We start from the raw sequence: 12,501 nt of genomic DNA on the forward strand, positions 1-12,501 counted from the left end.
ACATATTCATAGTACAGCCAGCCGCCGGCAACCAACAATGTACAAACAAGCTATTAAATCTGCCGTACTACAAGTTTATGACGAAGATGTGAATTTTGAAAAGTAGCCAGACTATTTGAATTTGCATACGTATCAAAAGAAATTGGATATGCAAACGATCCAATACCAGGATGAGAGAGCGGTCAACCTACCCTACTTGAGACAATGTTCCCTTTTAGTCTGGTTTCTTGATACGGCCTGTTGGCTGCATGTGGTAATCGTCCGTGTAATTATACTCACCAGATTGCATTGGCAAGCTGCACCATTAGCTCCCTCCGTCCCTTGATGACCGATTGCCATAGAGACAAGCATCTCAAGAGTGGCGTGTGATATCTTGAGTAGTAAGCCGTCATGGATCTGTGAATCCCTGTCGTCATACCGACTGCGACTGGTAGTCAGTCCCGGGTTGGAAGAATGGTCTTCAGTGGTCTGATCGGAACCCTGATCAGTAGCATGAGCGTCGGCTACTGTGACATAAAAACATAGATACCACTCCATTAGACAAACTAATGATTAACGCTGATGGCATTGGAGCTTGCAGGTGATGCAGGAGTTGAACATTTGAGCAAATAAAGCAGGGGTCCATTATTGGTTCTGAACTTAACCTACGTTTGGACCCGTCCGACTTGTTACACATTGTTTGGGTTTACCATCGATGTAAATTGCTTTCATCCCAGTTCATCCATTGTAATATAATAATATGATAACATCGAAGTCTAATAGCGCACGTTTCTACCAAACAAGGTACTCAAGGCGCTAAATATATACAAACTTTCAGAAAGATAGGTAATTGCAGTGACGAATTCTGAGACCCAATTATTTAGCATCTTTTAAGGGTTTACAAGGTGCTGCGGCGCATATAGCAGCCACAGCTAGGAACACCCGGGCGAACCCCTTCTCTTTCCGATAAGTGAACGGGGTTATTTTACATGCGTTACACAACACAGGGGACCAATGGCTTTACGTCCCATCCGAAGGACGAAGCAATGCTGAAGTGTCTTGCTTATTGCTTCGTCGGGGGATTGAGGAAGTGCTCACAGTCTCAATTTTTCACAAGACGAGTTTCAAACTTCACCCACTGTATAACATCGTTCAAACTCTGGTGTTTCTGATTAGCAGAGTGTGGGTTCGAATCCCCAGCCGTGACACTTGTGTCCTTAAGCAAGACACTTAACCATTGCTTCGTCCTTCGGATGGGACGTTAAGCCATTGGTCCCATGTGTTATGTTACGCATGTAAAATAACCCCGTGCACTTATCGAAAAGAGAAGGGGTTTGCCCCGGTGTTCCTGGTCCGATCGGCAGCAAATTGCGCCACAGCATCTTGTAAAGCATTACATGGTGCTATCAGAATTAGGTCTCATAATTCAAACGTAGTCCCACAATCTGGCAGGAAATACTGAATGTTACAGCGCCAGGAGCGTCACTGGGTGACGGACATGTGCGCTTTATAAGAAGCCACAATTATTATTATTTATCGTTTCAGGAATGGCCTATATAGGAATCATTATTTGGTATTCTACATTAGTATTAATTTAAAACAAAAATAGTTCCGGGCTTGACGGTTCGACCCTAGCAAAGTCTTTCTCGAAGGCTATGGGTCGAAACGTTAGGGCATTAACTTTTTTTGCACTGTATACCACAGGCAGGTCCTTTTGGTTGGTAAGTCCCCCACCCCAGGGAAAAAATAATAATAAATGAACTGGTAAACACGAAACAGAGACGATTAGCCCATTCTTAATAAGAAACTGTAAAATTATGGGCAGACAACACACAACCCGTCTCAAATTAAACAATAAGTTTTGTCGTCAAAGATAACTTTAAAATAAATTTGTTAACTGAACATAGTGGTAAAGGACCTCAGGTTTAGATAGCTTGAAACGACAGATTTAAATTAGGACAGGAAATGACAAAAGCAATTGACTGATAAGTATGCAGGCCTAAATGTTTATGTTTCCATGGAATTTCCCGGTAGATTTTTGTTTAAAACAATCCACACTAATTTGATTACGTAGTATTCCAAAAGATCCATCCGATCTAGGCCGTAAAGCATACTTTTTGCAAGACAATTGGTACGTCCAACTTAAAATTCAGCGATTCAGCAATTCCACTTTAACATTTTTTAAATTCGATAAGTATCAGAGTGCTGAAGGCATTATTACATTTCCGGTGATGAGAGATTTGGTTGTCAAGGTACACACTAGTAATTCATCTGATGTGCAATTACGAATACATTGTTAGTTGCGGGTCTCATGGCTCAAATATGTGCCTGAATACACAGTCACTATCGGCAAGGGACTTTTGCCATTCCCAGTAAAATACAGAAACTTTATTGATTGAACTAGAAGGTCAACGCCAATAACTATTCATGTATGGCGATAACACATCAACGTGTTATACATCCAATGTAATTGTTGAAACATAATTGGTGTGTGGATGGAAAAAAACTCAAGTCAAGAAAAGGCCTTGGCTGAGAGGGAAAGGAATAATTAAAATTATCACAGACAGAATCAATATCAGTAACAATGGGAAAGCCTTAGTAATCCAAGCAGCACAAATAAAACAGAATGCAATATTATGACTGTTGTTATATTGGAGGCATGGCTTTTTGGAATGGTGCTTCATCCCAATAACACCACATTGCACATCGGTTTTAAAGGGATCAAGATTCAATACACATTTATTTTAAATATTTAGGGGTGTTTTATGGATTATACATTTTGTAGCTTTTGGTGTTGATGCCTTTGTTGTTGTTTGTGTTAAAGACAATGGACACTATTGGTAATTGTCAAAGACAAGTCTTCTCACTTGGTGTATCTCAACATATGCATAAAATAACAAACCTGTGAAAATTTGAGCTCAATTGATCGTCGAAGTTGCGAGATAACAATGAAAGAAAAGTAACCCTGGTTACACGAAGTTGTGTGCTTTCAGATGCTTGATTTCGAGACCTCAAATTCTAAACTTGAGGTCTCGAAATCAAATTCGTCGACAATTTCTTCTTTCTCAAAAACTATGGCACTTCAGAGGGAGCTGTTTCTCACAATGTTTTATCCCATCAACCTCTCCCCATAACTCGTCACAATGAAAGGTTTTATGATAATAATTATTTTGAGCAATTTGTGTTTTGTGTTATTGTTGTTGCTGCTGCTGCTGTTGCTGATGCGTATGCTGTTTGCTCTTGAATTGTTTTTTTTCTTTTTCTTGTCGTTGTCATTTAACAATAATAATGCTACTGCTGCCGCTGCTGATGCCGTTTGCTAAATATTGTGTTGTTGTAGATTTTGTTATTGCCGTTGTCATTAAACAACAACAATGCATTTTTTAACGTTTGTTTGCATGTTGTGCCTTTGAGCGGATGAAAAGCATTAGAAAAGAAACCTTCGTCAAGACAAACAGGAATTGTGCATACTTTTGAACTTCTTATGGTAAATATTCACACTAAATTGAAATGAACTACTTTTAATGGGCAAACACCTTCACTGCTTAGAAGGCTTTGAGACATCCTTTGGTCGTTGTGATCTAGAAGCCCCAAGTACACCTGAATCCTTGTGACATGGAGAGCCAGAGGGGATCCCGTCTGAGTAGACCGCTCTTCTGTGCATGGTCGATCGAAATACTGGCGGGAAATCTTGTCGATTCTTTGAGCGAGACCTGCCGCGACTAAGGCCACGTGATTGGTCGGATCAAGTACGAGCACTTGAACGACTTGCAGGACGAGGCACAAAAACTCCTTTAACAAAAATAAGAGAAACACACGATATTAAAATTATTGTTATAGTCCCATCTTTGCTACAGAAACAGAACTTTAAAGCAACACATTATTTTTATCGTGTACCACTTTCTCCCCAAGTTGGGAAAAAGATGCTGCAAATTTCAAAAATACATCTCATTTTGCAAGGCTGATAGTTTAAATGTATGAATAAATTATAAGAAGTTATTTTTCTAGCAATAGCACAAGCAACATTTCAGAAGAAGACGAGTAATTTCAGGACTTGATTACAAATGCATTAAATCCCCTCGTCTTTTCGGCTTGGTTTGGGGGCGTACGCATAATAACGGACTGTTTTCTCCTCTCTGCTGGCTGGGTTTATACCTCTGGGTTTTTTGTGTGTTATTTCAGCAATTTTAGTGAAGAAAAAGAGTGATTTTTGATAACATCTTCAAGAAAAGTTGCTATCTAATACAAAAAAAGACAAGAAAATACACAATATATATGAGTTAAATTAAAATAATCATATCATAAATGGCTCTTGAAAGTAGAACTGGAAAAAGCATTATTGGAAAGACTACGTGCACGATACCAGTGTAAAAATGTAAGGAAATACAAAAGCCATCAAGCTAACATAATCATGGTTGTGTTTTGAGGCGGTGATGTTCATTTCGTGTAATGTTGTCTGAGAAAGTTGCATAACTTTTTATGGGTCAATTTTGAATATTAATTTGTAATGGTACAATTAAGTATAGGCATAGTTTTTGGTCTTATTAAACTTTAATTATTGGTTACTCAGGTATCGTTTGTTTTTAGTCAGCGTCGTTTCTTGAAATGACTTTTAGCGCAAAATAAACGAAATATCTCGGTAGTTATGACGAAGTATCACTGCAGAGAAGCGATTTTTAACTCGATGAGCAGCTTTGGTTCAAAGCATGAAGAGGAAATGATATCGGAATTGGAGTCCAGAAATCAATAGACAGAACTGGGACATGAATTTATAACTTCCTCTTGGAACTGACAGGGTCCGATAATAGAGCGTGCATTTTGATGACAGATCAAAGTGCCCTGTTTCTTGTTAAGACTCGCGGAGGGATGAAGTCTCCGTTGAATTAGGGGCCTCATCGTCCTCTTAAAGGGAAGGTACACGTTTGGTAATTACTCAAAACAACTATTAACTTAAAAAATAATTTGGTAACAAGCATTGGAGAGCTGTTGATAATATAAAACATTGTGGGAAACAACTCCCTCTCTGAAGTAACGTAGTTTTTGGAAAAGGTGTAAATTCTCACTAAAATGTTAAAAGACTTCTGGCTCGAAGTCTTTTATTCCCATCTGAAAGCACACAAATTCGTCCAACAAGGGTATTTTTTGTTTCCGATTTTTTCTCCAAACCCCATGACCAATGTTTTTTTATGCACATGTTGAGATACACCAAGTGAGAACACTGGTCTTTGGCAATTACCAATAGTGTACCTTCCCTTTAAAGACCATGGACACTATTGGTAATTGTCAAAGACCAGTCTTCTCGTGTACCTCAACATGCATAAAACAAGCTCAATTGGTCGTCGAAGTTGCGAGATAATAATGAAAGGAAAAAACACCCTTGTCACACGAAGTTGTGTGCGTTAGATGCTTGATTTTGAGACCTCAAATTCTAAACCTGAGGTCTTGAAATCAAATTCGCGGAAAATTACCTCTTTCTCGAAAACTACGTCACTTCAGAGGGAGCCGTTTCTCACAATTTTTTATACTATAAACCTCTCCCACTGCTCATTACCAAGTTAGTTTTTATGCTAACAATTTTGAGTAATTACCAATAGTGTCCACTGCCTTTAAAACCTTGTCAGGCCTGGAATGTCGTGTTCATATTTTTGCAATGAAAGCGCAATATCCAATGTTGCAAGACATTTAGGTGAAATGGTCGATACGCCGCACGCTTTATTTTATCACATCTTTATAAAAAAGTTGTTCTATACCATAGTTTCTTTAGTGTACACCAAACTATACGGAGCTACAAAACTGACTCAAAAAAATTTACTTCCCAAGCTACAATTTCCCCCAAACTATTGTTAAGAGGGAGGGAGATTTGTTTGACTTCAAACCTCTATTGGATTTTACTTTACATACAAAATATTAAAGATTTCTGCTACAAGTTGCTAAAAGTGTGCAATATGAATGACCTTTATTGTCAGATTTCAAGTGGCTCTTAGGCTGAGTTTATACGTCACAAGAACACAGCATCTTTCACTGGGAGCAGTGTAACATTTGCACGATTGCATCTTCTATTAAGAACGCCAATTTGACACTCAGTTCAAACAACATCTTCCCGTCAATTTGATCGACCTTTGATCTGTAATTCCTGCCGTTTTCGTCGCGGCTCTGCCATTATTGGAAACCATCTAAACAATGTTGACAACACAGAGTTGTTTTATGTATCTTTTGTCAACAAAGCCTTTTTTCTTATATTTAGATTTCATTTTCAACATAAGGGATTGCAACTCGACACTCGGAGCATATTTTACACACAAAAACCAACTAAAATAAACTGAATATTGTACATCTGTGATTTATGGTTTATGACTTGAATCAATCTACGACATCCATTATGAGCCAGTCAACATTTCAATAGATCACGTTTTGGCTCCGGTGATCATATTAAATTCTGCACTGGATCAAAATTTCTCGTTCAATTTGATTTTGCTATAACCTGACGATAAAAAGTCATTCAGGAGTATTCATTTGAACTGATATTGCACAAGTCTAATCAGCGATATATATTTCTCAATCTGACAAATTGAATATTACACGACATTTTTATTTCGGGCCTAGACGTAATTGAAAATAATTTATATCCTTCAACTCCTTGTGTTGATATAGGCTACATTTTCCCCATTAATCAATCCATGTTCCTGATCGCGAATTATTTTCCAATAAGCCTTAATTTCCCTTGATCAAAGTTACGACGGAGATAGATAGGAAGTTAACTTGATTAAATGCTTACTGATAAACGATTTGCAAGCTTCTAACTGTGGGCGACCGGGTGAGTGAGTACTATAGCGATCAGGCATGTTTTCACAAAGTCTGAGCAAAATAATGTTTACTTGTGCCTGTAAGCTAAATCTTGTGTACCAACATGGGCCGAACAAACCTTGCTTGACAAACACTGGAGGCAATTGATAAAAATAGCGCGCACCCTTAGGCCTGGACTATGAGACGTTACTGATGGACACGAAACCACGAGACGGGCATTATTCGGATATCTCGTAATCGCGTTATAAGTTATCCCTACCCAGCCCCGGAGTAATGTTATGCTTGCATAACACACAGGGCTCAATTCGAATATCCTGTCGCATTGGGGGTTTACGTCAAGCTTCAAATTCCTTTGTAGAGAAAAGGTCGAGAGAAACAACTTTGAAGCGCGGGAATCTTGAGGTGGAAATCCCCCCGAGATTTGGGGTTTGTGAGGTTGAGTTTTTGAGGACAGTTCATAAATAAAGCTCTAGTCATTGCAATTCAATTCAGTACACACACAAATACAGAATTTGTTTTCATAAAACTTACAGATTTGCTAAGCAAAAGGGACATTATCGGGAGTACCAGTTCCTTCTATCAATGCTGAGTAATATCAAAAACGGCCCAACAATCTACACGGGGTAAGACCGTGTGTGTTGTACATTGTGTAAATTAAACACCGACCATTGTTTCCTATTGTTATTAATCATTGTTCTTCAAACAATGGACTATTGGACTGCCTGTGTCGTGTTGCTCCATTACGTAATTTACAAAATAAAAAAAGATACCCGTTTGCCTGTTCTCTTTTAGTTTTCGGTATGTAAAATAATTTATAGAATAAAACTTTATTTCAAATTATAATAAAATGCGAGCAAAACGTATATTAAATGATACGGTTGTTCTGAATGTATAATTGGCCTGGCTGACTGGGCGTTTGTTTCAATATGTCTTTGTTAGGAACAAAGATGTAAATTCACATATTTCTTAGCCAATTACGATTTTGTTAACTTTTCAAGATTAGAATTAAACCCATCCTTACCTGATCACATGAAGGCTCAAGCACAGATAAGAGTTTCCACAGGTATTCCGGTCGCATTAGAGCTCTCCTGGTGGACGGTAAGCTAGCGATTGTCAACAGGGCCCTAGCGGCGAGCCGCTGGGCCTGCTTGACCTGCGTAGGGCCGGACTCCTCGGATCTCGATCCGGTCGAAGAAGGTGCGTTATCACTGGAAGAATCCTCACTTGAAGAATCCGGTTTAGAAACACTATGGAGGCAATCTAAGAGCATCTCTACGTCCACCGTAGTGAGAAGCCGGACCGCACTTGGAGTTGCCGTCTGTTGGGCGGTCTGCTTCGTCTTGACACCACGGCCAATACTCCGGGCAAACTTACCCAACTTGGAATGGACACTTTTACGAAGGACCAATCTCTTAGCATAGAATGAGTTTGAACTGTATCGGAAGCTATGCTTTCTGGACAATCCAGGAGAAGACGTCTTGGGTTGAATTGCATCCATCTTAAGCCGAAAGTTTTCCATATTTGGACTTGAGGGGACCGAGAGAGATTCGCCCCCTTTTGAGTTGGGGTGATGGTTGCACACCACTCCCAGTGTTGCTCCTGTCTTGTTGCATGTACTTTCAGTTTGTTGCCTTAAGGCACGTCTTGGGGAGGTGTTCATATCTGATCCTGGACGGACCTTCTTGGGGCTGCAAGCGCAATACGAAGTCCGATTCTCCATCTTCAAGTGAAGCTTTAGCACCGTGTTAACAACGCCCAGAGCCGCATCACGGACACACTCCCCACACCTGACGAAATGAAGGGCAATACGGAACAGTTTGCCGAGCCTCTCGCCTCGGATGCCCTCCAACTCGCCGGCACCATGGTGATTTCCACCCGTCTCCGTTCCCTCGATGGTCCCGTCAGTTCCAGATGGCGCCGTGCACGCCTAACGGTCAAAGGGGGTAATTGGGAGAGGTTTTGGTTATTAAAAACAGCTCTTCCAATTAAAAATTCTAAGATATCAAGCATTGAGTTTGAAAAGAAAATCGATCGATCGTTGCTTGGAACCACACAAAGATTTGACACACATTGTTTTGATCGCACTCCATGTACGCATAATTATGAAGACATTCAATTTTCATATCTTAGCAACTGCGTGATCCAATTGTTATAACACAGTAAAGCACATCATCATCCAACACCACACACGTATTAAACAATAGCGTCCAGACCGAATTGGTGCCTGCCCTTTCCAATCTCAATGGTAGCTCAAACTGCGCGCGTGCAGAAATCATTGTGTTTAAACACCAATGTTAAAGATATCCGTCCACATAAACAACCCCTAAATAAACATTGCACCGACTATGGCTACTCAGTCGATCTTCTGCGTTATTAAAAAGAAAAACTCCCGTAGCAGTGACTTTTAATTTGAGGGTATTTGTTCCGCCAAACGGAAGAGAGCAACCGACGTCTACAATGTTTGATTTTCACTATGAGAAACCACACGCCATCACCTGCTTAATGATTAAAGGCGAGACTCTCATGTACAAGGCTCGCCACCACATTAAAGGGGCTGACAAGCTAATTCCGTTTTGTTATGAAAGGCTGATTCGTCCTTGGTTAGACCATATTTTAAGAGAAAAGGGTTACATTCTGCAGTTTTCTACTTTTAGGGCAGTATTCACTCAAATTTTCTACATTTTTTATGTTTTATTTAAGGAACGGGTTTATGAGTCTAAGAGTCAGTCCTTCCAATATATTTATTTTTGAAAAACATAAACTACAAAATGTACGGTCTCGTACAAGACGTAATAAGGTCACATTACTTCCAATTCTCGACTCTGATATAAAACGGAATCAAATTGTCGACCATGCAATTGAATACGGTTATATCCAATAACAGTTATTTTGGATGGCTGGTTTTGAGACTGAAATAGTACTAATGGCTGAACATTGCTTATATTGTATCTCGAGTCGACCTTAAATTGACAATTTAAGTTCAATTGTTTTTAAATACCGGGAAATCTTAACGTATTGGAGCCAAAGTTTTTATATAAAATACAAAATGTATCAGCGGTAATGGTAGATTTAAAGACACTGCATGGACACTATTGGTAATTGTCAAAGACCAGTACTTCTCACTTGGTGTATCTCATCATATGCATAAAATAACAAACCTGTGAAAATTTGAGTTCAATTGGTCGTCAAAGTTGCGAGATAATAATGAAAGAAAAAACACACTTGTCACACGAAGTTGTGTGCTTTCAGATGCTTGATTTCGAGACCTCAAATTCTAAACTTGAGGTCTCGAAATCAAATTCGTGGAAAATTACTTCTTTCTCGAAAAACTACTCCACTTCAGAGGGAGCCGTTTCTCACAATGTTTTATACTATCAACCTCTCCCCATAACTTGTTACCAAGTGAGGTTTTATGCTGATAATTATTTTGAGTAATTACCAATAGTGTCCACTGACTTTGAAATGCAAGATGGAAACAACCGAGTGCGGTGCATGCAATATGAGCATCTCGGTTTAGAAGGAGAAATTATGTTTGTAACAGTGATTCACTAGGTAATCTAACCGCAAGGAAGTCATGTAAACAAACTGAATTACAAATTACAATTCTTGTTACCATATTATACATTTTGTTACCAATAAACACAACATTTCTGCGCTCCAATAGCAATAAATGTTGGTAACCACTCTTCTCAGCCCTTTAACATTATCAAAGAATATCAAACTACAAATCACTGTGGGATAATAAATCGCCGTGATATATAACTTAACCTATGGTCCACTCCAGCTATTTTACCCGCTTGATTACCTCCATTACACTGCTCCATCACCAAGCAACCGTACTAATATTCCAGCACTCCAACCACTATCATTACATGAGCAGTTTAGGGGATAGTTGATGCGTGCAATCGTGTCCTTCAGAACTACTTTCACTGGCTGGGAGAGGTCACGGTGACCAACCTATATTTGAACAGTCGCCATTCGAGAGATGCATTGTAGAAATAATATTTAACAAATCACCAGGGATAGGATATAGGACTAATTATATCGGCCTTAAAGGGTCCAAGCAACCCAAAGAAAAGACGTTAATAAATTATATCTTTTTATCTGAATCATTTTAATAACAAAGTGTTTGCGCAATTGCGGTGACCAAAGAGATGTAAACAAAATGGAAAACACTTTGGCTGAAAGAAATTTATTTGGACAATAGGAAAACATCCTTCTCGTTAGTGGAAGTTGCAGAGTGTGTGGTGAAGGCAGGCTTCGGAGAAACAATTTGACTAGGTTTGGGAAAACATAAGAAGTAATTATATGAGGGAATGTTGGCCATAACTTCAATACAGCCAAGGACATTTCATCAATTAGGTCTGCTAGAATGAATGTTATCTTACTTTCAGATACATTTTGTTATTTGAAAAGGTTAATGGAGGAAGACCTGCAGTTTCTATAGAAAGCATACAACGGAGGCGGACAACAAACAAACTCAGTGTGTTTCCCTGTGAAAGGTGATTTCGTTGAAAGAGGGGAGGAAGTAATTGGGACAGCAAGCAAATTCTTTAATCAAACTTGTTTACAAACATAATACAGACATTATTATTAAAATAACATGTAACATGTGCTCATTTTGCACAACTTAATGCACACGACTTAATGCACCCGAGTAACATGCCTGTGATATTTTTTCACAGGACTCGGGAAAGTACTGAGTATACAGTGCTAACACACATCGGTGTATGGGTAAAAACCAAAATTAATATTCTTTATCCCCGATGCAAATTTTAACATCTATTAATGCACACGATAGAAGCTACTGTTAGCAATTGCATGACCCCGTGCAGAAATAGAATTAGTGGGGGTTATGACGTTAGAGCTATTACCTTGTTTTTACTAATGAGGTCTCAGCCCCACATAAATGACCAAGGCATTTTCTCTTCTATTCTATAGCTGACCTTTTACAGATAGATGTCGAGCATAGAAGGGAAGTAGGTTCTAATTGTGTTGAGCCCCAATTACCACAACTGTCCCTATTATGGTCTTATTGTCTAATCTTATTTGAAATTTGTGAAGGTTTAATTGGCCTGAAAATAATCTGAGCATTGAAGATGTTTTTAGTTAGCTTCAGATTAAAATCGATATCTCTTAAAGTCACCTGGAAATAAAAAAAATATATATATTTTTCTTTCAAACATAAGAGTATATGCTTACGAACAATAAAACATCTTTTTTAGTAAGTGTTTGTCACGATTTATATGTTTAAAAAATATATAAAGTTGTTTGGGGGGCTGACTCCGCCTACCCCTTTTGTGACGTCAATCGAGGCAGACTTTGCCTGCAATGCGTATAGTAAACACACGTGCAAAGTACATATCTGCCAAGACGTGAGTTGGTACATTTCAAAAAGTGTTTTTCTGCATTCAGCAGCAATACACCTGGTCGGCATTGCCGGAAAAAAAACCTGAAACGTACAAACTCACGACTTGGTCCGTACATGTACTTTGCAATTGTGTTTACTCTCCGCTATACAGGCAAAGTCTGCCTCGATTGACGTCACGAACAGCGCCCTCTCGGGTCGGGGTCTACTCTTAAATTTGTAAATAACATAAGAACTGATTTTTTTAAAACCTTAGTTAACTGTTTATTCACATTCCACTCATCAAAACACATATATTAGTGACAAAAGCTTTATTTTGAAAAAATACCACTTCCAGGTGACTTTAAAGG

General features: G+C 38.9%; 1 protein-coding gene across 1 annotated transcript in view; it reads right to left on the minus strand.

Moving 5' to 3' along the window:
- Positions 1-12,501, minus strand: part of LOC139940429 (uncharacterized) — a 141,305-nt gene that overhangs the window by 92,401 nt on the left and 36,403 nt on the right. Inside the window, exons 4-6 of the mRNA XM_071936671.1 lie at positions 7,805-8,710; positions 3,516-3,771; positions 280-506 (exon numbers count right to left, since the gene is read on the minus strand). Coding sequence (XP_071792772.1) covers positions 280-506; positions 3,516-3,771; positions 7,805-8,710 — 1,389 coding nt within the window. The remainder of the gene's footprint in view (positions 1-279; positions 507-3,515; positions 3,772-7,804; positions 8,711-12,501) is intronic.

This window comes from Asterias amurensis, chromosome 8 (assembly GCF_032118995.1).
Source record: "Asterias amurensis chromosome 8, ASM3211899v1".
Taxonomy (NCBI): Eukaryota; Metazoa; Echinodermata; class Asteroidea; order Forcipulatida; family Asteriidae; genus Asterias; species Asterias amurensis.